The sequence below is a fragment of the Pseudopodoces humilis genome, chromosome 1, assembly GCF_049639895.1.
Source record: "Pseudopodoces humilis isolate 2021_Gansu_Grassland_sample_001 chromosome 1, ASM4963989v1, whole genome shotgun sequence".
Classification (NCBI taxonomy): Eukaryota; Metazoa; Chordata; class Aves; order Passeriformes; family Paridae; genus Pseudopodoces; species Pseudopodoces humilis.
This window is the reverse complement of record NC_142200.1, coordinates 25,015,280-25,041,383: the sequence shown is the minus strand read 5'-3', so window position 1 is coordinate 25,041,383 and position 26,104 is coordinate 25,015,280. Positions and strand designations below refer to the sequence as shown.

The window sequence follows — 26,104 nt, the reverse complement described above, 5'->3', positions numbered from 1 at the left end:
GGTTTGGTTTGGGTTTTTTGGCCCTTTTTTTTTTTTTCTATTTTAGAGAATTTACCCTAGTGCAAACTGTTACATTTGTGACAAAAATATGCCTTATGTTATTCCCAGATGACACATGCTAATTGTTTATACAAACAGGAAGAAAGGCCCATGTGTTTATGCCTGAAAAGATGATTAACAGGTTGATTCATTATGGCTTACTATAAATTCTGTGAAGCGTAAGCACTGTTGCTAAAAGTCATAGACTTTCAACATAATACTTATCAGGAAATATTTGCTCCTAAATGAACAAGAAGTAATTGCACTTACTAAAAAAAAATACTGAGGTTTTGACTATCAGAATCACAGAACCTAGGCAAAAATGGACCTTGGAAGGTTTTCAAACCTAGAGCAGTTAATTGGGGCTATTTTTCCTATTATGAATGTAGTCCTGTATGCTAAAAAGTATACTAAGTTTTTACAAGTCTTAACTCCTCATTTCATTTACAGATAGGCTGCATGTTAATTTGATTTCAAAGCACAGAGATGTTGTCAAGTAAACATGCCAAATTTTCTCTTATTTAAGTGCCAACACAAACCACAAAAAAAGCAAATGTAAATGTATAACATTTCCAACTCCCACATTCCCACCTGGTTCTGTGCATCCACTTGATTATCTAGACCTTGCCTTGCAGTCTTGTAATTAAGTAATGAATGTTTTTCTCCTTTATGACTCTGTCATGACTGACAGCTTGACAGCTATTTGGAAAGAATTGTAGCTACTCAAGCTAGAGGACAGAGCTCCAACACATTATGTATTTCTGGGAACTGAAATTACAGACCTAGCAGATTTGTTACACTCCAGGAGGTACCTTGAATCATAAAATCATAAAATGGGATGGGTTGGAAGGGACCTTAAAGATCATCTAGTTCCAATCCCCCTGCCATAGGCAGGGACACCTCCACTACATCAGCCTGCTCAGAGCTCCACCCAACCTGCCTTGAACACTTTCAGGGATTCACAGCTTCTCTGGGAAACCTGTTCCAGTTCCTCACCATCCTCACAGTAAAGAACTTTTCCTGGTATCTAATCTAAATCTACTCTCTTTCCATTTGATTCCATATCCCCTGTAACTACATGCTCTTGTAAAATGTCCCTCTTCATTTTTCTTGTACAGTCCTTTCAGGTACTGGAAGGCTGAAAATACCCCAAAGCCTTCACTTTTCCAGGCTAAACAAACCAAATTCCCTCGCATTTCCTTGTGGGAGAGGTGTTCCATCCCTCTGATCATCTTGCTGGCCTCCCCTTGACTCACTCCAACAGGTTCATGTCTTTCCTGTGCTGGGGATCTCAGAGCTGGATGCATCATTCCAGGTGGCTCTCAGCACAGCAGAGCTGAGGGGCAGAATCACCTCTCCTGACCTGCTGGCTTTGCATCAAATCTGCTGCACTTGTAGAATAGTTTAAATTTTAAAAGAGGAAATAAAAGGGAAAAAAAATCTTGCTCCAATTCACTGCTGAAAGAAAATTTTTCAGCTTTCTCTCAGGTGAACTAATTTTATGGGAAACACCAAGAAGAGCAACACTTTAGACTGAAAACCAAAATAAAGGTTATAACCTAGGAGTAGGCGAAAGGGGGAAACCGAAGTATTTGGGGAAATATTCAGCATAAAAAATGCACATAGACTAATCCTGAATGCAGGAGAGCACTGAATGCCTAATACTACCTGTGCTTGTAAAGTTGGAGATGTCAGGGAATGCTCCAAGGCCTGGTACTTGTCTTCCAACAGGAGATAATTCTGTAAGAATTTTATTAGAATAATCCTTTTTGGCTCATGAGAAATACTGCTCTCCTAAATAATCTCCATGGTTCAGAAATCAGAGCTAGGAATTGCTTTTAACAGGCATTTCTGATGCAGATTCTGTTTTGGATGGATGACAGTCATCCCATGCAAGTTGTCCTTGTTGCTAAGAAATGGTCAAACACATTTTTATTGGATTCAGCACCTAGGATGGACCTGGGCTTCACCTGGCCCCAAAGGATCCACATGTTAAGGTACAGAAGAGTACCACAGTGTTATTGTGTCTAAGGAGAAGCTTTCAAAATCACTCCCTCTTTTCCTTCCTCCTCTGCCAAATTTTTGCCTCTTCATTACTTCCACATGGAAAGTTTCACTGGGTTCATGCAAAGGGGCTAGGAAGAGAACCACCTTCATACAGGTGCTCAGGTCCCACAATCAAGTGGAGAAAAGAAGAAGCTGAGTGGAAATAGCAAATAAACATTGAAATGTTTCAAGTGTGGGATGGCTTTGCTAAACTGCTAGGGCTGAAAGAAAATGTCTGTTACCTTCAAAAGAGCACTAGAGTTTATCCTTATATTACCCTCATGATGTGTCAGCACCACATGGGCATCAACAGTAGCACAACAGGGAAATAAAAATCCAGGTGACTCAGAAGCATCAAACCTCAAGCACTCCCTCCCTCCGTCCCTCCAAACTTCTAGAAAAGCTCTCAGCAGCTCTGTTCTTCAATTCAGTCAGCTGGGTTGTGTCAACATGTTGTAATAGCTGGGTACAAGTACTTTCATGCAGCTCTCTTAATATAAAATTGTGTCAACAGAAATCTAAAACCATAGGAAACTACTTCCAAAATAGTTCACATGCTCAGGAATGGCTCACCTAGAGTGTGGCAAACAGTAACAAGGCATGGTTGATTGAGGCTGGCAGGAGAATACACAGAAGATTTCAAGGGCTGTTGGTTTCCATTGCTGTAGCACTCATTACCAATAGTTCTGAGCAAGTGTATCATTACACTGCCAGTGTGACAGCAGGCAAACCAGGATCTCAGCCAGAATCTAAACATCTGATCCATTATTTCAGAAAAAAAATGCTTGTTTCAGTAAGAACAAACACAATTGAAGAGGTTACTACCACAGTCCTTCATTCCTGCAATGTGGATAGTACAAAATATTCAGGCAAAATATTCCAGGTGATTATAACCAAATATCCCTTATCTTTTTATGTAAAACCTTGAAAAATCCACAAAACAAAAAGTGGGGACAAAGGCATTGTGATTACTGAATAAAAACTCATTTTCTAAAACAGAGCCTTTTATTCAGCTCCAAAGACACACTAAAATTTAGAGACTATCAAGTGCTAAGAGAAAAAAAAAAGCCATTTCCCAAAATTTTTCAGAATATTTTATAGGCAACGGGGTCTGTCATGTTTAATTCCAACATCAAACATATAGTAAAGTAGTTTGAGATATAAAATCATCATCATGTAACCATGCTTTCAATCTGTACATCTTGCCTTGATAACAAAGAGATTCTTGCTGTTGTGGAAACACATTCAATCTGGTGAACTGAAAAAAACCCACAACTAGATTTGGTGCTTAATATCCATGAAAATAAAGGCACTAAAATTTTTTGGTGGAGGATAAGACTGAAAAAAACTGGGGGGAAAAAGAGTCTTTACATTAGTAAAGACATGCAGGTAGTGTGAATTTTTTGAAACATACACATGAATATAAAAAGGTGCATGTACATCTATGTATAAGAGGTCTGGTTTTCAGGTGGAAACACACAAGAAAAGATACGTATTTTGTAGCCTCTTCTCAACATCAGTGTGAATACCTATTTAGAGTAGAAAGCTAAAAGCTCTTTCCAGACTATGCTGCCCACAGGGAAGAATGTAAAAAAGCAAATACCACCTCAGTCTGGAAAGCATGTTTAATTTCAGTTGTTATTTTCCTTGATCTTTTACAGAGATACAAGGAACAGAAAGTGTTTTACAAATCATCATCATGATGTACTAATCACACAGTAGCTAGCTGCCCTCCCAGATTTCGCAAGCTTAAGGAAGACTAAGCCCATTCCCATAGCTTTTACACTTTCAGAACTATTTTTCCCATTTTAAATTAAAAAAAAATACAGTCATTACAACACTAATCAAACCACTATGAATACTACACACAAAAAAAAACATTCTCTTTGCCGTGGACTTTGCTTACCTCATTATCAGTGGGGATCTTCAGGAAATTTCCATGTGAAAGGAGGAGTCAGATCCAACACTTAAAAATGAGAAGGACCATGTGGAAATCTCACAAGTTAAAATTTCAAAAAAGTAAACCACAGGCAGCTATTTATCTGCCACATGCTATAAATAGTGTTTCTATCATTTAGAAGCAGTATTTAACAAAAACCTTCGTTTTATCAAAAGTTTAGTCTACCTTACTTAGGACCTCAGCCTGGTCCCCAAGCTGCCATTAGGGTTAGGGTTAGGGTTTGAGGTGTCACGAGGACTACAGCTCCAGGAACACTGGAATAGGCATGACAAGAGAAGCATTGCACTGCTCCAACAGCGCTGCCTCCACATCCACTTTTAGAATCATAATCATTTTCCTGGGGTTTAAGTACTTAACACTGTAAATAAACATTAAATCAACACAGCACATAGTAACAAGATGCGCAAATAAATTTTCAACATGGTGACATCATAATGGCAAAGACTCATGGTAATTGTTATTTGCATATCATTTGCTTTTGGAAACAAAATCTTCCTTATACATCAAATTTAAAATTGTATGGGCAATGGTATTACCAACATGGTTAACACAGAGAGGGATATGCATAAACAGATACCCAAAACTTGCATATTGCAAACATCCTCAAGATTACTGTTTTGAAAAACCCCCTAGTGTGTCAAAAGGACACGGACTAACTGAAAACTGAAAGTAGAGTAAGTCACCAGTTGCTTTATGTGGTTGCTTATATGTTCATAATGCTGAAGCACTTGGAGACTATAAATCATCCAAGATACAAGAAAATTGGAAAAACCAAAAATCTACTAAAGTGCTAGGACCTAGACAGAACTGAAAAGTTGTTGCCATGTCTTAAAATGAATACTGTGAAATACTGAACATAATGTATTTTGAAAAGTTAGGTCTTCTCCCTCATTCTCTGGTCCACATCCATGAGTGGGAGAAAAGAGAGGTGAAAAGCCACAGGGGTTTAGCCCCTGATCCACATGCATGGAAAGGCAAGTTGGCAAGTGACTTTCATTTCATGTTGTGGAACTGTCACTACTTGTGGAAAGCTACAAACATCTACCTTTAAATTAAATTACTTTGTTAGTCTGTGAGAACTTGACTCGGTGAACAGGCTTTACAAAATCTTCCTGCTCAATCTTCATGGAAAGCTCTCATAAATACATCAGGTACATCAGGCAGCTCATCATGAGCAGGGACAAGGGTGAACTTGCACTTACTGGAAATTTCGAAATTATCTTTTTGAAATGCCGCTATCCTGAAAATCTTCCTAGGACAAACACGGAGGAGTTAAGTGACTGTATGAGACAAGGATTTTCTCACTTTGCTTGAGCAATGAGTATACACCGGCTGGGGCTCTGAGCAACCTGGTCTAGTGGAAGGTGTGTCCTGTCCTGGCAGAGGAGCTGTGACTAGATGATCTTTAAGGTTCTAACCCACATAATTCTGTGATTCTATTTAGTGAACAATTCACTGCGGCTATCTGTGCTCGGCTCTGGCATCCTGCACCATCTATCGAGAGCAGAACTCGCACACCCCTCCCGGCCCCGGACGCAGTGGATGCTCCCTCGGACAGCGTGGGGGGGATGCTCCCTGCACGGCCCGAGGGATGCGCCCCGGCACGGCACTCCCTCACGGCGAGGCCGGGCCCGGCCCGGCTCCGCGGGTACCGCCGGCACCGCGCTCCCTCGCCTCGCTCCTCCCAGCCCCGCTGCTCCGCCTTCCCCGACCCGGGAACTGTGGGACGCTTTTTCCGTGAGGAAGTGGCTCGTCGGTGGGGTGGAAGGAGGAGAAAACTGCTGGCTAACTGGAGAGCAGGCGTGGCAGGGAGGTGCGGGGGGAAGCGAGGAAGTGGAGCCAGAGGAGCGGCGCTCCGGGCCGCGCTGCGCCCGGGGGAGTGCGAGCATGAGCGGCGGGGATGCCGGTGGGGGCCGGACGGGCACCCTCAGCTACGGCCTCCCCTCCATCCCCTCCAGCAAACTCCCGGACTTGCGTTTTATCAGCCGGGGCGCTTACGGGACCGTGTCCGCCGCCCGCCACGCCGACTGGAGGGTCCCGGTGGCCCTCAAGTGCCTGCAGGGGCCGCTGCTAGACAGGTAACGGGGTGGGCCGGGGGCCGCGGCTGGGCCATGGCCGGGGAGCGCCGAGCCGAACCCGCCTTTCCCTAAAGCAGCCCCCAGAAACGGTCCAGGTGCCGGCCAAGGTGCCGGCGTGGGCTCCTGAGGTCTGTGGATCAGATCCTGGTGTTTCGGTAGGCAGCCTTGCTTTAATTCCACGAGGAGAGGGGGTCCCACGAGGATGATTCAGCTTGGGCCGAGAGAAAGCACGGGCCGGCCCCGGAGCTTCCTCTCTTTGGATTGTTGTATAAAGGGTTGGTTTCGATCTCGGTCTGTGAGACGCTAAGTTATTTCTTTTGGAGTTTTTCCGCACCATGCAGCTGGAGCCCTCCTCAAGGTGGGATTGACAGGGTTTGGCTTCTTGCTGGATCTGTTGGTTGCTAACCATATTGCTGAGGTGTCAGCAGGATACTAAAGTGCGGTGATCACTATAGATTTGGTGTTTACATAGAGACATATAGTGTTCTATATGTCTCTATAGTTACATATGTTATATAGTGTTCTATGCACTAGAGATTGCTTCTAGAAGAAGCTTCCCTGGTACAACACAAAATTATTATTTTCCCCAGATCTCACAGTACTGAGAGAGTCTGATTTAAAATAATAGGCTTGTAGGCCCCCTTGTAAAACTGGTATTTTCCGTGTAACAATCGGGTTTCCCGTTTTCCAGGTACCCAAGTGGCAGCATATTTATTACAGGAGCTGTCACTCCATGTAGGGGGGCAACAAGTTGTATTTTTTCATTCATCTCTGTCTCATTCAATCCCCATAGTTCCAATTTGTTAATGTATCAATGTAAATTTGCCTCTTCTTAGGCTGTCTGAAGCCTACCTGACTGTAAACCTGCCTCTTTGTCTTATCTTGGTGTTTTCAGGCTTTTGCCTCAGGTTTCTTTGATCTAGTATTAGGTCTTTAGGTAGGATAGCTTCACTCTGAATATCTTCTAGTCTCATGACTCAGTGTACTTGAATATAAGACAAGTTGTTTTAAGCTCTTTCACCTCTTATTGCCCAGGTTTGTGTATATACAGGCTTTATCTCAGAAATCTTGCCAGAAATGGAATCTCAGTTATGTTGTGTTTTCTGATAAGTTGAGGGAGCGGGGGGGACAGACCAGTGTTGTAGGGTTTTTTGTTTATTTGGGGATTTTTTTAATGTCTGCTTAAATCCCATCTAATTGGAAATACAGCCTTTATCGTCACAACACAGTTGGGAGAAACCACCAAGGTTATTTTTAGCCTTGCAAGAATTTGGATTAGTGGGACATCTAACCTGTGAAATTATGATTAAAAGGGCAAGTGAGGTAATAAAATAATTCAGTCACCTGCCATATATCATGCAAAGCCCAGAAATGCTATCAGAAGACTCAAAGTGGTAAAAAAATCCATTATACTCGAATCTCAGCAGCAAGTGCTTTGTTGTTTGTACAGTAGGCAATATAAAATGCCAGCCTGTAAATGCTGTCATGAAAAGGGATTCATGGTGCCATTAATTCCCAAGTGGGAAGTGTGTGCTGTGTATCCCAGGATGTGGTATGTGACCAGCCAAAGAGCAAAGCCAGTTGGAAAGCTGTTGTGGGAATGTGCTCTTTAGGCATTACTCAATGCTGTTCTTGCATGGAGCAGACAAAGGTGAAGTGACTGACAGACACAGGAATAGACTTCAGTATGTCGCAATTTGTTTTCCGGCCACAGCTGAATCCCATGCTAATGTGCCTTAGTCTCTGGGAAAACCCCAAAATTCCTCAAACCTAGTCATTTCTGGAGAGAGGGAGGAAGGTGTAGTTGTGTCTTCCATCCTATGCTTGTCTCAAAGGCTGCCTTTTCACTTCTGTAGTTCCCTAGTTTCCTATAAGTCTTTTTCCATCACAAAAATAAAAGGACCTTAATTTCATATTCATCTAAATTCAAAATTTCCTGCTGCTAGGAGCTTTAGTTCACAAGGCTTCTACTTTTCCCCATATATCGTGACAGCCTTTTCTTTGTGAGTGCTAAACCCACCTTGATGGATCCAGACTGCCCTGAGTGCTTTGGGGTGTGCCCTGAGCTCGATGGGCACAAGCCAGCTCTCACTCTGGAGGGCTGTGCACATAACACAGTGCTGTGCTGAACAAATCGTGGTGGGTATAGCCCTGGCCCCCAGCAGAGCCCTGAGCCAGACTGGCTCACATCCAAAGGATCTTAAATGTGTTGTAAATGTCCTGTGTTTGAATATCCTCGTCATGTACCTGTCCCAGTCTCCACTGGTATAAGATCTAAATGCTTTTTTCACTGAATTATGCTTCATGGTCCAACTGTCCTCATTGACAACAAACCCGTTTCTTTCAAGACTATTAGAGATATAAGGCATACCAAATAGTTTCTATTTTTAGGGATGAAATCATACTCAATCTTAAATAAAACTTAATCCACGAGCTGCAAGGTCTCAATTTGTAAAGATGCATCAAAACTACATTTTTGAGGAGTTTCAAGATAACAGAGTGGATCCACACAATCAATTTCAGGCATCCAAACATCACGAGGCTGGTCTGTTCCTGCTTCCTTTGTGTCTAGGGGATATTTTTTCCTGAGAGTGATTCAAAGCAGGGGTTGTTTAAGGGAACAATTTATGTGAAAACAAAACATGATTAATTATTCGGTTTCCTTCAGAAAGGAACTTCCTTTCTTTGACAGAAAGTCAAAAGTGCATTCCTTTAACCCCTATTATTTTAAGGTACATCAGAGTCCACTAAATTTAAATTGTTGGAGAATCATGTGTATTAAAATCTCCACTTTCTAGGAGATAAATATTGGGTGAAAACTCAGGGTTTGAAGGTGTTCTGTAAAGTGGGAGAAATGCAGCTGGTTGTTACCATTCTGGTTACAAGGAATGGTAGAAGCTGGAAGTTCTGACTGTATCCTTATTTACTGGAAACATGGATGAAATGTGTGAAGGAAATACATTTGTGTGGTACAACAAAACTAGGGAAGCTGTCTTGTCTTTGCATTTACAGATTCTGATGTCTTACACTGTCTTGTTCTCAAAACAGCATGGTAGAAATTAAATGGTGAAAAGGTGGTGGTATTGCATACAGGGATATAATTGACAGAGAATATAGTGAACCCAGCATTTGCTTTGAGTTTCCTAGTACTGGTATGGTAATGTATTTTATTTGTTTGCTTGTTTTCTTTAAGCGATAGAAACCATCTTCTAAAAGAAGCAGAGATATTGCACAAAGCCAGGTTTAGTTACATCCTGCCAATTTTGGGAATTTGCAACGAGCCTGAATTTCTGGGGATAGTAACAGAATACATGGCCAATGGGTCATTAAACCAGCTATTACATGGGGTAAGTGTACTTACGATCTTTAAGTATGATACCTGGCTGCTTCAGGTAGATTTCAATTTCCATAATTAATTAGTAAAGTATTTTATTTAGATTCCATGCTAGAAGACAGCCATTATCCCTAGTAGTTTTTAGTGCTCAATTAGACCTGTATCTCAAAAAGACAACTAAACTTAGCTGACATAAGTTTTGTTAAACTTTTTTCTATAATAAAGTGACCTATAAGGAGCTTTATGTTGAATTATTACATACAGTCACTTTAAAAATCTCAGTTGTTCTCTAATTAGATTCTGAAATACTTATGCTTTCTTCAGTCTGGGTTTCTGAATTACTGCCAATACAAATATTGATTTTTTTTAATGAGTTTTGAATAATTAAAAAAAAAAAAAATACTTCAGTTTATAGAAGCCAAATATTAATAATATAAACAAGTATGAGTATTTCTATCAGATCTTATTCTCTGAGTAACTTTTCTTGTGCTGAACTCTCAGTTGCTCCCCTTAGCTTGGCCTGAACAGTGTTGTAATGCAAAGCGACTGCAGTTGTGTCTCAATGGCACTAAAGTCCACGTTTAACCAATATACATCTCATACCTTAGAGAGCTCAACTGTGTGTTTTTCATAAAGGCATTAGCATCAATGTAACTTTTAATATTTCAGTTGAGTTTTACTGTATTTGTTATTACTGTATTATTATTTATACAGGTAGTGTTTTGTGCATAGTTTCAATAGTTTTTTTGCTCCCCAATGTCAGTTGAAGATACGATTACTGCCATTCTTCATGTAGGACTCAAAAATTGTGGGTTGCAAGTTTCATGCAGAAGTTCATCTGTAATTCATATTTCCATATGAATGAGTAATTAATAAATTTTCAACATCATGTCTAGCAGTCATGAACTACTATGTGAATGCTAGGGAATGGAAACATAGCACTGCATAACTATTATTTTTTGATAATGTTTCTTTCAACAGCTAATGAGTCTTAAAGAGTTTGTGTAATGTATATTTGTAAAGATTACTGCTTGCCCAAGTCACTTTCTTCTTCTTATAAAATAGGTCTTTGTGTATGCTGTTAGATCAGAATAGAGGATTATATTCTGGTTTTGTGGTTTTATCTTGGCAGAAGGATGTATATCCCAACATTCCCTGGTGCCTGAGATTCCGGATTCTTTATGAAATTGCTTTGGGAGTAAACTATTTGCACAACATGAATCCTCCTTTGCTGCACCATGACTTAAAAACCCAAAACATTTTGCTGGATGATGAGTTTCATATCAAGGTAGGGTTATTTAATTCTTCTGTTCCTCAGCATCCAAAATGAGTGAAAGTGTTTTCATTATTGTAGAGGAGGAAGGGTGAGGTTGTGGCCGTGCAGAGAGGATGTAATTGTATTATGGATTTTTTCTTCTATCCTTGCAGACAGAACTTGGGAGTTTTTCTTTTGGAAGCTCTGTATTATTCAGTTGTGGATTTTATCTGCCTGAAAAGACCACAAAGATAGAATCTGGGCTGCTTCTGCTATAGCAGTAGTTGATATCACTCAATAGTGGTGACACTCTTGTTTGTCAGCCTTCCAAGGATAGCTACATTTGGCCCTTTCTGAGAAGAAAATGGAAAGTGTTCCTGCCCAGGATGCTCTGACAAGTTATTTCTGATAGGCAGTAGGTCAAATTCAAATGTTAATGCTCTACTTGATACTTACCATGCAATATGACATATCTGTTCTGTTGATGTAGTATAAGAACATGTAAAACAAGACTGTGAAGTCTTACTATGTCGGAAGGTGGCTTTTGTGAAGCTCCTTAGAACAAGCAAATATACATGCAGAAGTGTCAGTAGTTCAAAACTTTAATTCAGCCTTTTAAAATATCACTGCCATGATGCAAAAAAGACACTGAAAGTACTTCTGGCAAAATGTTTAGGTGCTTCCATAATTGCAAGAGTTGGGTTCATTTTTTCTTGTTTTTTTACAAAGATCTGTTTTTATAATTGACAGAATATGTTACTCAAGTAAATGGAAATAAGAGATATTGTGCACTGAATTTATACTTGAAAAGTGAATGTTTCAGTTATTACTGTAGGTTTAGTCTCTTTGTGAGTCCTTTGAGCAAAGATCCGCTGCTGGTTTCTTCCTTCTCTGTTGCACAGAATTTTTTCTTGCCAGCAAAGTGCCTTGCATAGCTTTGTCTCTGCTCACACCCTCAGCAGGTCATACTTCCTCCCACTCAATTGTGCTGGTGTTGCCAGCTCTCGAGCTTCCTGATAAACCTGATCAGGGAACTAGTCCAAGCCATTTTTTATCCACTCTCTTTTTAATCTCTAACAGTTTTGGTGTGGCCTGGTGCTCTGCCTGATTATATCTGAACAGTTTCTTTGCTGAGGCAATTGAAGGGAAGAGGTTAATTATTGCATACCTGCCTGGCCTCCTGTAAGGAGTGTCCTTAGGGTTTTAAGTGAAGCAAGATTCTCTAAATTAGTACAGTTGACAGGAAATGCAAACAAGGTTTTCATGCATGCCAAATAGAAGAGATACTTCATATGTATAGAGGTAACGCCATTGACAGAGTGCTTCTGACTGTCCCTGATCTACTGAATGAGCAAGAGTCAAGACCAATTACAATGAGGAAGGCTTGATGAGAATGAGTTGTAGAGAAGAAAGCTTACTTTTCATTGTGGATTTTGATGTATGCTCTTCAGAAAGCTTGTTTCTGTTATCTTAATTGCCACAGCACTTGCACAGGCATCTTTTGAAAATGTTTTTGATATTATGCAAATGCTGGGCAAGTGCAGAGCTGGTAGCTGGTTGCTTATCTCCTATGTATGCCAGACACTGCAGCTCAGCCAGCAGGTGCATTCTGCTAAATGTTTCTTTCCTTATCCATAACCTAATCTGACATCAGGTGCCCTGGCTCATGGATGCCTGAGGATGTAAACTGAAGTCAGTTACTTCTTCATGTAGATGCACTGTATCCTGTGGAAAAGGAGCAAAGGCCCAGAGTGCACAGTAAAGTAAATATTCAGCAACTTTTTGCAGCACAGAATTTCAGAATATCAAATTTATTAATTCAAGATTAATACATCAGTTTTGGGAGTGAGGTGAAATGCCCTAAGATATTTCTGTGAGAGGAGCTGCCTCTGGATATTGGCAAGCTGAGTTATGTACAACTATTATGATTCATACTGAACTTGTGCTTTCTTCATATCCAGGGAGCTACTAGTAATTAATGATTTTTCGGTTGCTTCTTTTTAACACAAGGAAGTGATTTTCTTCATATGGTACAGCTATCTACAGCAGATTCCTCAGCTGTAGTGTACATGAGTCCTTCCTTAAAAGAACAGATAGAGCAGTGCTATAGGGACAGCATGAGTCATGAGCTGGGAATGCTTTATGGACTGGAGTTGATGTTTCCTGTTGCTAGGAGAACCACATAGCTTTTGTGTGTCAGGTTAGGAGCTTTGGGTGACCCCTGCTTCTGGGCACATTTCAGGAATTTCTAACAACTGTCAGCAGATAAATCCGGTTTTTCTTCTCAGAACAACTGATTTGACCTTTCCAGATTGCAGATTTTGGCATGTCCAAATGGCGTGTCATATCCATGTCGCAATCACGAAGTGAATCCTCTTTGCCAGAAGGAGGGACAATTATCTACATGCCACCTGAGGATTACAACCCCAGTCAGAAAACCCGGGCAAGTGTGAAACATGATATCTACAGGTAACTCCTGTTGTTCTCTAGTGGGGCTTGAAATCTGAACTCAGATACGATTTACTGAACCTAGATTTTAACATATTCTTAGCAATTTTATTCTTTTCAATGATATCATAGCTATATTGGCTAAATTAATTGGGAAATGAAGAATTGAGTGATAGCTGGATTTAATGACTCATTTCTTTTGTGCTGTGACAAGTGTAATGCTCCAAAATTAAACTGAGACTACAGAAATAGGTAGATTCTGTAGATGAGCATACACATACAGACAACACAGGGAAAGACGAAAGCCATTCATACCATCAAGTCAATGTACATACTCTTGTAATTTGTGTAATCAAATAACATAATTAGCAGAATGTCCTTGGGGACAGAAGAAAATGTATTTTTGGAAAGGAGGCAGAAAAAAACAGGTTGGTGGGTTTAGAGAAAGTAATTACAATAATCTTAAGGAATAATTTACCTTATGAAAGTTGTGGTAGTTTTGTGTTGGGCAGTCCTGAGTACAAGTAGTAGAATAGTTAATAGAGTGATGGTGGCCCATATAGCAAAAGGAAATCTGAGATTGTAATTGAGTTACAATTAGCTGGTCTGAAATGGTTTGGAGAGCTCAGAGATTACTTGAAAGACTTTGGGAGGAATTGTCATAGTGTAAAGGAAGATTGAGAAGGCATGAACTGGCTAGTCACTGTGACAAAGTCCATCATTCTGGTGCAGTCTGCCACCTTTACCTTCACTGATCTCTGACATGCTGGTTGTATCTTAGTGATAGATGACTCAGTCTCAGAGGGTCCTACTGACTTCCAGGGAAATCACTATTTCTCTTACCCTTAAGAAGCACAGAAAGCTCCTTGGAATTCCTGTCCAAAGAATACAGATGACAACATACCTGCTTTCCTTACCCTTTGATGAGAAGATATGGATAAGGAAAACACTGAAAAGACAAAAAGGTGTATTAAGGGGAAAGAAAGGGTGACTGGCAGCTATATGAATGCATGGAGATGAAGAAGACAAATGTTTCTTAGAAAGAAAATAATATTTTCAGACGAATAACAACCAAATAGGAGAAAATATGAGAAGACATCAGTAGATGAGTGTAGAAAACAGATAAATTAGGAAGGAAAGAGGTTATGTGAGAAGAAAGAAGAGAAACTGAGACAACATTGGAAAGAGAGATGTTCAAGGCAGGAAGACATGAAGGTTCAGAGACAGTAAAAGATCACCAGAAATGCCACACAGGAGGTTCTGTGCTCACAATCAGATGGAGATGCTACAAAGCAGAAATAAGAAAGGAAAACAGGAATAGTGTATAGGGGAATGCTGCAGTGATGTAGAACTGAGAAAATAATCTTTAACTGTAGAGAGATTCCAAACTGAATGAAAGATATTACTAAATATTTGGATATTTTTCTAGATGTCTAATTAATTGATCACAGCTGAATGTTGTTGAGATACTGAAGCTAATTTGTGAGGAAGTATCTTTCTTAAAGAAACAAATTGTTTAAACAACAGTCAAGCAGCTTAATTTCTACAAAAGGGGTTATTTGCTTTACAAAATAAATCAGCCTGCATGGATCTGTCAGGAATACATGAAAAGCAGACTTTCTAACAGGGAGGACTGCTTTTATTAAAAGCTGCATGAGTAAATTTATCATTGAAGAATGTTAAAATATAAACAGAATAAATAGTTAGGTAAACTCAATTTATATAATTTGATTTTAAGCATCAGTTATTTGTTTTTTACTCTGTTTTTCCTAATTCTTACTTGGTAGCTGTCAGATGGTACAGTGCTCTAAGGCAGTTAAATGTAACCTATATGCAAAGCTGGGTACTTCTTAGTGATGCAGGAAGGAAGCTCAGTACATTCATACCAAAGGTGGGGAGAAAGCCTTAACAACAATTTATCAGAGCTGGAATGACACTGTCACAATGCTTAATAAAGACTTGGACTGAAAACATGGAAATAGGAAATACACGCTTGTCATCACCTTGCATGTATTCTGAAGCTATGGTAGCGCTGAAGCTTTAGCCTCTTTTTACTCAGAAAAGTCTGAGTAGTGGAACCAGATACTTGAATACAGTGGTGGGATTAATATTAGGACCTTTTAGGATAAATCATATAATAGAACTTCATTCAGATATTGTAGAGTATGTGAGGAAAAATTGGAGAGGACTGAGAAGTCAATGCTGCTTTTAAATTAAATCAACTAACCTTATTTAAATTACAAAGTTGTTTAAAGTTATCTCTTTCTAGTGTATCCTGATGGCTAAGGAGAGTGACTAGTTTGCTAGACATGGGGCAAGTTTGTACTCACTGAACTGCTTGCCATTCATGTTGTTGTGAATGGAAAAGTAGGTCACTGGTTTGAGTAAGCACATCTGTGTTCAGTCTCCTGGCATTAGGTCAGAGTAGTCTTCCCAAGAGTCTGTTTTGGAAAGTGAATGCTGTGTGTAAGTGACATCTCTCCCTATGGAAAAGATTGCAAATGTTGAAAGCATAATATGGGGAGGGAGGAAGCTGGAGTGGGCATCCCAAGTGCAAGTTTGTATCTTACCTCTCTGTGTCACAGTGTGTTGGGATAGAGCTCTGTATCAGAGCCATCCTCCCTGCTAGTACTCAGCTTCCCTTTGGAATGTCAGGGAGTGTCAGTCCCTACTGGGAATATGCCAGAGTATTGCAGTTAGGACAGAGCAGTTGGCTCTCTAGGGCTCAGTTTAATTTGTGTGCTGAGATTTAAGCTCCCTGTATGTAATTCACAAAGTGTTAGCACAGACAAGTGGATACAGATTTGGAATAGGAGTTTATATGCCATGGATTTTGTCTGTACTTAATAGTATTAACTAGTTCTAGATGAAATTACCTGCTTTCATATAATAGATTTCATATGTTCATGTCATCATTTTAGTTAGCTATAGTCAGTCCCATATGTGCTTGCAGGACCATTTTACCAAAATGTTTTAAATAAAATGTAGAGCTGAACATATTGTGTTGTTAAGTGTTGGTAGTCTAAAATAACATCTTCTCAACTTTTTATACTATAAACAGTTATGCAGTTATCATGTGGGAAGTAATGTCAAGGAAACAGCCATTTGAAGGTAAGGCCATGTGTTCCTTTATTTTTCCTGCTTTACCTAGAGGTTAAACGTGAAACCTGGAGACTTAATTTTAGGGGTTACTTTCTAATAACTTTTAAACTGAAAGTTTAAAAAGTTCAAAGTGTTGAAGAACACTTTGAAATACTTTTTGAATTAGATTATTTTTTTAGTACCTTTTTCTTTTTTAATCAGTTTTGTTTCATAAATTAAAAATACTTTTTCATTAATTAAAAAAGAAATATAACATTATTTTGATGAGCTATAAATTCTATGTCTGCAAGCAGAATTACTCCTCCTATATAGTAAGCTCTTTATATTGCATATATTTCTAATGACTTCACAATGTCTGTTTTGACAGAAGTTATAAACCCCTTGCAGATAATGTACAGCGTGTCACAGGGACAGCGACTAGACTTGAGTGAAGGAAGTCTACCAATGGACATTCCTCATCGAGGGCTTATCATAAGACTGATGGAAAGTGGCTGGGCACAAAACCCAGATGAAAGACCATCGTTCTTAAGTGAGTTTACCTTGCCAGAGTTCTGTTGAACATGGTACTTACAGAGCAAGGTTATAGTCGTGAAAGGGAAGTGTTAAAGATGTCAGGAGATCTGTGTGCTCAGTCTTGTTGCTTATAATAAGGTGCTTGGCTGCTTTCTTCATGTCTGTAAACAAACTTTTATTAAAGGAATTATGTGTGTGCTGCAAAACCAGGTTGGTTGTTGGAGTCTTGTGCATCTACCATATCTTAATTTACCTGTAAAAAAGCAGCATGTTTTGTTTAATTACTTGTGTTTGGAGGTTTTTTTTATTGTTGAAAATAATTTGGGGTTTTTAAGGGGGGTGGGAGAAGTGAAGTATAAAATGAGTGCTGTGGGATTTACAAGCACCCAATCAACACCAAAGGACCATTGCACACAAGCTGTAGTGACTTCAATTTGTATTTGCATCTCAGTGTAAAGCTTTCACTGACACTTTCTTTTATTGTTCCATCTCCTTTATCATGCAAGAACTGGAATTTTTTTCCAGTCAAGGGAATGTGTCTAAATACAGTGTTTTCCAAAATCAAAAAGGAATAGACACATGATATTTCCATATGCATTTTTGTTTTCCTATGCCAACTAACAAAAAAAAAGTAGCAATTTAAGTGTGTGGTCACACTGAAGGGAAAATTATCTGGGATATGTACTACAGTGTGAGCTAACTTAGATTCTCTTTTTAGTGCCATGTGTGTAGTAATATGGTCTTTGAAAAAAAACATGTATTGCTTTTGCCACTACTTAACTATCATAAAAAGAAAGAAGAAGTTGCAAAACTGTTGCAAGATTAGGGGAAGTACAGCTCACTGCTGGGAAGCTTAAGCAATTACTATAGCATAGGGACACAGACACACTGAGGCCAGTGTCATTTGGTTTCACTGGATGTGATAGGTCAGTGCTCTGTCTATTCCATCTAATCTGGCCCTGCCTCATGCCTTAAGCATGTATTCTGGATATTGCTGTGTTGGGAGCGTGTTTGTTTATTTTTCTGGTATAAATCTTTAACACCTCTTCTGGAGTGGGAAGACAGCAACCCACCCTGAGATGGTATTTGGTTCCATTCAGCTGATCAGGTAGCTGATGGGGCTACCTTAAAACAGCAAACTCACCAGTCTCCATTCCATGAACATGAGACTTGTGGTCCAGCACTGTCCTGGATCTCTTTTGGTACACAGTGATGAGGTGGCCAGGTCAGGACAGGATTTCTGTTGGTGGTGTGAACTGCTCTAACAGAAGCAAGCAGCTTCTGTTTTAGCAGTGTAAGTGGTTTGATAGTGTCAAGCAAATTATTTTTGTAAATATGAGGAAGACACTTTAGTACAGTGACAACTTGGTTTCCACTTCAAACCATTCACCAGGTATTATTCCCTTGTTTAGAATGTTTAATAGACCTGGAGCCAGTTCTGCGAACATTTGATGAAATAGCTATGCTGGAAGCAGTAATTCTGTTGAAGAGATCGAAGGTAAGTAGCTTTTGTTACAGTCATGAGTTGGTCAAATAAGTTGCTAGTTTTCACTTGCTAAAAGAAGTGTAATCTCCTTTGTCATTTCTCCTCAGTTTCCTTTGTCTAATCTTGTATCTGTTTGAAACCAGTGTTTGTGCGAGGCTGTAATCTTATAGCAGAAATTTAATACAGGTAAATATTTCTCTTCCAGTCACTATATGAATCACAAAGTATTTACAAGAGTGGAAAGAAAGCAAATGTGGAGCAGATATCTCTAAATATACCTCTGAATCCTGAAAAGGTAAATACTTTGTGTTGCATTTGGTATGTCAGCATCCTGAGAGACTAAAGGAAGTTTAACTTGGTAGGAGGAGTTGTTCTGTACTTTACTTTCCTGTGCAGTCAGGAAAGGCATAAAATGCATTACTTGAGCCAGGGTATAACAATTGCAAAGTCATATATATGAAGATAGTAAAGGGTGAATATGCAAAAATCAGAAGGGCATCTAAATATGGGAAAGCTCTAAATATGTCATGAAGCTGTCCAGGGGAGGTTTAGGTTGGATATCAGGAAAAGGTTCTTCACCCAGAGGGCAATCAGGCACTGGAGCAGGGTCCCCAGGGAATTGGTCACAACACCAAGCCCAGTTTCTGAAGTGTTTACACGATGCTCTCAGGCAAGTGATTCTTGGGGTGGTCCTGTGCAGGGCCAGCAGTTGGACTTAGGATCCTTGTGGGTCTCTTCCCTCTCCACATATTCTGTAAGTCTGTGATCCCCTCAAGAAGGAATGCAGCACAAAATGCCTGCCAGTAGTAAGAGATTGTCTACTGCTCCCTTATACCTCTGCAGAGCTAGCTTGTATAGGGTCATATAGATTTGCATTTATATTTTGATTCTTAATGCTGCTGCTGCTTTTGGTTCTTACTAGTAGTTAAACTTGTACACAAAATTGCTGTCATCTTTGAAAATACTTAAGTATTGGGATTACATAATTTCTTCTGATTTACTGTATTTTCATTGTGCTGTCTATTGAGCATTTAGATAGCAGGGAAACATGGTGATGGGAAGGTTTTCTGTAAAAAAATTGCAACTTCATATTTGTTTAATGTTCCTGTTCCATATACACCTGGATTTCTTTCAGCCAATGTACTATAGCTCCATACAGTGTGATGCACTTCCTCTTCGGAGCATCTCTCCAGACACATCAAAATTCAAGTCTATTCCCCAGTGTAATATCCTCTCATCAGGTGAGATAATTTGTGTAAATTTAATTTGCCATTGCAGCTTTACATTCACATTGTGACATTGTATTTGTGTAGTTTACTACAAAGTTGGGTCCTCTATGTCAGAAAAAAATGTCTTTTGTAAACTTTGTGGTCTGGGTAAAAAAAACAGATTTTTTTAAGCTCTGATTTTCTGTTCCTATCACCTGAGAAATCTCTACAGCTCACAGGTTCAGTTTTCCTATTCAAAGTTTCCAGTGCAAGTTTCTATATAATTTTTAATTCAATAGGTAAAAATGTCTTTAATAGATTGCTTTGCAAAAGTATATAGTGTTATCTGTTCTATCTAGAAATGTAAGCTGTGTTCTTACTATGTTTTCATTATGTCTAGAACTAAATTAAGTCTGTAAAAAGTAACACTACTGAACTTTAAACTAGACTTTAAGGTTTTTCATTAGCTAGCACAGTTTCTTAAAGGACTTCAGATATATTTCTACTTACTTATACTCTTTATGTGATTTAATATATTTTAGTTCTTTTCTCTCTCTGAGGGACTCAGAGAGGCTTTTATTTCAAATTCCAACATATCTGGACAGACCTTTTGTAGCTGTCCCCTTTTATGAATAAAGGTTGGCAAAATTCTCTGAGAAAACTCGATTTTGAGGTTTTGCTGACATCAGAAGCCAGAAAAATACAATGGAACCCAGGTGGAGTAGCAATACATTGTGAAACTAAAACTGCATTTAAGTTTCTTCTCTTGACACAATGTAAACATATTTCAAAAGATTAGAGTGTCCTCTGGCATTTTAGGGACCAGTAGTATGAAAGCAGACAAGGCTATTGACTTCACTGCTATAAAATAAAGGCATCAAAAAGTATTCTGAGGTGCTGCAAAACCAGAGATACTCTAAAAGAGGTAGGAGAGCACAGGCAGTTCCTTTTTCAGCTCCTGTTTGAACACATACACAATTTTGAACTTCTACTCAGTGTATTAGAAAGGCATAAATACAGAAAGGATTTGAGTAAATAAATTATGGGAGGCATAAGGACTTTGAGTTACTGGAGAAAATGGCAGAAAGCAAGTACAGGGTACTTTGGCTGTACCTCAACTGAAGCATTTATCTATACAGCAAAAAAACCTCAGTGATGAAGATAACTCATATTTACCTAGCTTAATAAGTATGTTGTGATGAATTTTAGAACATGGAGTATTAGTTTGAACATGAGCAAGGACTGTAAGTGTAATCACATAAGATAATGATAAATATCAGCCTTTCTTGCTGCTGGTTTTTGTTCTAAATTGTTTTATCTGCCTATGGAGGGCATCAGTGAAAATTTGTTGGTAAAATTAATCTGATTGGTCAGCTAGTGGTCATTTTATAGAGTCATTGCTTAGATTTTATTGTGTTTATGTATAGATACTGTAAAACTTGTGAAAATAGCGCCTATAAAACCCTACTGCAGAAGTGTTTGTTATTACTTTGCCAATAGCTGCATCAGGTAGTGTTGTAGTGGAAAGCAAAACTGACATTCCTCTTGCTTTTCAAGCTCAGATGCAATTGTTTCAGGTGAAAATTCTATTCCAGGAAGCTGTTAGCAAGAGAGGAGTTTGGCGTGGCCAAAGGCAGAAATTAATGACTACAGAGTCTAGCTGAGTTAATGACTATAGATTATTGTTTTTTCCATCAGTACAATCAGAATACTTTTTCAGAAAATTGCTTCTTCAGAGTTAAGGCTTGTCTTCTAGGCTTTAGCCTTTCTTTTCACCGTATTTTTTTCCCTACCCTAGCGAGCTTTTTGTGGGTATTTCTTTAAACAGCTCTTTTCCCTCTTCCCATTTAATTTCTGATACAGAGAGTAATCCTTTAATATACTTTGTTTTGCTAGATGAGCAGGATTCACTCTTTTGAAATCCCTTTGTAAAATAAACTTCTTTATTCTTAGTATCCTAACAAGTTCTCCTGGTGCATGTTCTAACTTAAGTCATTGAACTACATAGTATTATGTGTATATTTATATATATATGTATATGTAGTACAAGTCATTGAGCTACATAGTACTATGAGAGACATGAGAAACTTTTTTTGTTTACGAAATCCCCCTTACTTAGTATACCTTAGAATTTTATTTTTCCTTTCTCACAAGGTCCTTCCTTACAGTATTACCTACTGAGGGATTGTTTTTATTCCTCATCTCACTTCTAATCGTTAGCCCCAGCTTGAAACAGAAAGTCTAGATCTCATATTTTTCCATCTTTTTTCTATTTCTGTTATTCCTGTCTTCTAGGTCACCTAAGTTCTTTTTGAGTAACTTGAGTCAATCTGTTTTTTTCTGAATAACATCTGAAAAACTCTCATTAGCTTTTTTGTGGGGTGTTTTTTGAGGGAACTGGAGTTGTTTAGCCTGGAGAAAAGGAGGCTCAGAGAGGAAATTTTGCTCCTTTGCTCTCTGCAACTACCTGAGAGGAGATTGTGGCCTGGTGGGGGCCTCTTAACTGCCAAGCAATAGCAACAAGCAGTAGGATGAGAGGAAATGGCCCTGAGTTGTGCCAGGGGAGGTTTAGATTGGATATTAGAAAAAATTTCTCCATGGAAAGAGTTGTCAAGCATTGGAACAGGCTGCCCAGGGAAGTGATTGAGTCACCAGCCCTGGAGGTATTTAAAAGACATGTAGACATGACACTTCAGGATATGGGGCAGTGGTGGGCCTGGCAGTGCTGGACCCAATGATCTGAAGGGAGGGTCTTTCCAATGGAAACGATTGTGTGATTTTATGATTGTATTTTTTTATGCTGTGGTCACTGGTCAAGGTCATTCTCTCATACCAGTACAATCCCAGTAGTTTTGTCTTTATGTTACGAAACTAAATATATGTGCCCAAAAATGTATAACAATCTATCCCAGCACAGCTGTTTGAAATACTTTCCTGAAATGATCTTTCACTCACAGTGGTTGTCTCCTAATCCCCTTTTCATGCAGTAGATAATATCTGCTGCTTCACAGTACATAGCTCTGCCCAGCTTTCTCTCTTATTCATGAAATAAAATACTAGTTACTATGAGTTCTAGTCCACCATTTTAAAATACTCAGAATGGAGTTTCTTCCACATTTTCCTATTCCTGCTCTGTGTACTTACAGACATATTCTTCTACAGGTCAAGAAAGAGCTGGGAATACACCTTCAGATTTCCCCATTGGACAGGTAATCTCAAATTGTCCATGGGGCTACCTCATTGTTTCTTTAGATGCTCATCTGAATTCTTGCATCTCTGGTTCTTAGTTAACATCTTAGCTATTGTGTCTTTATCAAGTGACACTGTGAAAGTATAATCAAAGTTATTTGCAGAGTTAGGCACACCTCCTGTAGTTCATTTCTCATCAGCTGTTTGTCATCTCTTTCTTGTGTCATTCCTACTTCTGCTTTCATATCTGTCATCCTTTCCTACTATAAAAAAATCCTAAAACTAGAAACTGTTAAACTTCCCACCTGATAGAAATCCTTTATACTTTTGTTTGCAAAAGTTTACATGAAGCTTTCATGAAGTTATATCCTGTTTTGATGGACTACAAAAAGCTTCCATATGCCTCCCGCTGAATGTTAACTTCTCCCACTGTTCTTCATGTCCTTTTCCCCCACCTGAATCTTCATTTTAATATTTTCACCTTTGTTACAGTGCCAAACTTCATCAAAATAAATTGGTCTGCTTTCCTGCTGACTTTGAGTTATCTCTCCAAATATTCAAAGGATTTATTTTGTTCTTTTAGTCCCTACAAAAATTTTCTCTCAGAGCTTTTTCGTTACTTTTCTTATACTCCCAATATTTCTTTAAAATAAAGCAGGACCCCAAACCATAGTCAAGCCCTGGTAAAATATAAAAGGGACATAAATGTACTCAGAATTTGAGTATAAGGACTAATTTGTTGTATATAATGTAAAAGTAGTTGGTTTATGTCTTCTTTTGTGAAATTGCTCTAAGTAATCTCTGATGGGTGTATTTTATTTGAACACAGAAGTAATATAGCTTGTTCTTTTCCTTCTCTTTTTTCTTGTTGTCTAAGATGGAGATTCTGGGTGTCTACACTCTCTCAGCAGCCAGAGCATGGATGGAAATCTGTCTGTAACTCAGAGTGCCAGACCCCTTGTGCATCCAAACAGTACTGTTCTCTCATCTGACAAGAATATTTCAGAAGCCTCAAGTTCTGCATCCTCTGTGCTGACGTCATCACCAATTCCTTCAGGTACAGCAAACACCATTTGGTACCAAGACCCACAATAAGTGTTCTAACATTGAGCATATGTCTAATATGAAATGGAAACTGGAACTGCTATTCACCTGCAAAATGAAAACAAAACATCTGCAAATTAAGAATACAAAACTAAGTAATTCTGTCCTTGTAAACATACAAGGTAAGCAAAAAGAGTGTAAAATGTGACCAAGTACAGGTACCTGTAGCTACTAGCTTTTTTTCTCTCCTCTTAATCAGATTCCTGATGCCATAAGTCTTCTTTATCCCATTCCCTTTGCTTATAATATTTTTCCTATCTCGTACTGCTGTAGAAGTGCTACAGACCAGCAAAACAGGAGAAAAACTTAGCTCAAACTTAGTCACCTTGTTGCATGTCACTTCTTACTTTTTAGGCTTTCCAGTCTTCCATTTAGTAATGGTGGGGCTGAGAGAAGCAGCAACTGTGTCAGCATCTCACCTGTAATGATCCTCTGTGTTAGTTGAGAGCCCACTACATTATATTCTTATGCATCAAATAGCTGTTAAAAGTGAACACAAAAGTTAACAAAAAGAAACTTTAATGATGAATTATTCAGAATTATTTTTTTAGGGGCCACACAATAACATGTAACTTTATAAAGATCTGTTGCATCTCCCCTCTTCTGGAAATATGAGAATGAACATCTTCTCACTGTGTGAAACCTCATCTTGAGAAAAATGGAAACTACAGGGATGTTTTCAGTAATTTTCAATAAAAATCCCCCTGGAAAGTGAATTTACCACCTGTCTCTTTTTAGTACCAGGTCGGGTTGAGCACTGGAACAGGTTGCCCATGGAGGCTGCAGAAGTACCATCACTTGGAGATGCTCAAAATTCAGCTGGACAAGGCCCTGAGCAACCTGAATTATCCTTGAAGTTGGCCCAGCTTTGAGTAGGCCATTACATCAGATGACCTCCTTGAGGGTCCCTTCCAAACTAAATTATTCTGTGATTCAGATAGAATAAATACTCTAACCACCAAATTTGTCAAATTGGAACATTTTAACAGCTTTTTTTCAGCTTGTTCTTTGTTCTGTGGCAATATTTGTTGACAGACAGTTACAATCCCTTTTTTCTAATCCTTTCCAATCTCAGATTTTGTATTGGAAACCATACAACAGAATGTAGCACATCAGTGGATCCAAAGTAAAAGAGAAGAAATTATTGATCAGATGACTGAAGCATGTTTGAATCAATCACTGGATGCTCTTCTATCAAGATTTTTGCTCATGAAAGAAGATTATGAACTTATAAGCACTAAACCTACAAGGACATCAAAAGTACGACAACTTCTTGATACTTCAGACAGCCAAGGAGAGGAATTTGCCAGAGTTATAGTACAGAAGTTGAAAGATAACAAACAGCTAGGACTTCAACCTTATCCAGATATTGTATCTAATTCTCAAAGACTGCATCTTTAAATTTATTCTTTCTTTTTGAAACCATGTGAATATTTCTTACAACATGATTCTTGATTCTATATAGTATTTTATATACGTGCAGCTTTGTCTTTACTGTGCCTTTCTAGAGTCTCAGAAATGGCCCTGAGTTCTAGTCAGTGACCAAATAACAAGTTGGAGTGCAATCATAAAGCCAAACACTTGACAGTTGTTGACTCATTTTGTAAAAGTATTTTGTTTATACATGGCAAAGAAAAACATTAAAGTTTCACCATTTTAGGTATTTGCTGCTTATATACATCCTTTCCTTTCATCTCACAGGATCGAGACATCCCATCTTAACTTGGCACGTTGGCTTTTCTCCTGCTATCTGCACCTAGAAAAATCTAGGTGTTCTTTCCCAGGGCTGTTCTGCTGTGTGTATAATAAACTTTCTTCCTTAAGCCATGCTGGTGTGCATACAGGAAACGAGTGGTAGGTGGGAGGAAGTTTACATTGTGTTTTTACAGGATTTTTTTATTGTTTTGGTTTTGGTTTTTTTCCCATTTTGTTGCCAGAGCAAGTGGCTCAGACCACTGTATAAGAAAAATATTAGTCCAAAGAGGAGCCCAAGAGCAAGGAGGACACTGTGCTTGTCATCTTTGTTCTGCTCAGAGGTGATATAGTAGAAAGGCTGCAACTGTAGCATTTTACATTGTGTGGTTATAACCACTTCAGCTAATCTTGAAATCATAGTAGGGTGAGATCCTGAAAGAACTTTCGTAAGGGCATTCTCAATTAATACCTCTTGAACATTTCCTTGGTCATCTGCCTTGCCTTTTTCACCTGCCATCTTACCACCCCTTACCTTTGTCATCTGCCATAAATACTTCTCATGTCATGTTGCTAGATCAAACTTTTAACTTAATTTTATTTTTGGTATTTACATAACGAACAGTAGCTGGGTCTGTGCACAGATCAAT

General features: G+C 38.9%; 1 protein-coding gene across 2 annotated transcripts; it reads left to right on the top strand.

The window, feature by feature from the left end:
• Positions 1–5,787: 5,787 nt before the first annotated feature.
• RIPK2 (receptor interacting serine/threonine kinase 2) lies at positions 5,788–25,421 on the top strand. 2 transcript variants are annotated; one of them, XM_014258235.2, is made up of 11 exons: positions 5,788–6,123; positions 9,317–9,470; positions 10,590–10,745; positions 13,024–13,181; positions 16,222–16,271; positions 16,630–16,791; positions 18,188–18,273; positions 18,467–18,556; positions 19,397–19,502; positions 23,536–23,715; positions 24,501–24,972. In XM_014258235.2, exons 1-11 carry the CDS (start codon positions 5,933–5,935, stop codon positions 24,632–24,634), a joined length of 1,467 nt encoding a protein of 488 aa, XP_014113710.2. In that variant the 5' UTR covers positions 5,788–5,932; the 3' UTR covers positions 24,635–24,972. The 2 variants fall into 2 exon arrangements, with proteins under 2 accessions (XP_014113710.2, XP_005517100.2); XM_005517043.3 differs by having other exon boundaries at positions 5,789–6,123; positions 24,838–25,421.
• The last annotated feature ends 683 nt before the right edge of the window (positions 25,422–26,104 follow it).

Bases quoted from the DNA above. Each gene is read 5' to 3' on its own strand.
- RIPK2 (XM_005517043.3), top strand. From the start codon at position 5,933: ATGAGCGGCGGGGATGCCGGTGGGGGCCGGACGGGCACCCTCAGCTAC. The intron at 18,274-18,466 runs GTAAGTAGCTTT...TTTCTCTTCCAG, and splicing joins TTCTGTTGAAGAGATCGAAG to TCACTATATGAATCACAAAG. The intron at 18,557-19,396 runs GTAAATACTTTG...GATTTCTTTCAG, and splicing joins TACCTCTGAATCCTGAAAAG to CCAATGTACTATAGCTCCAT.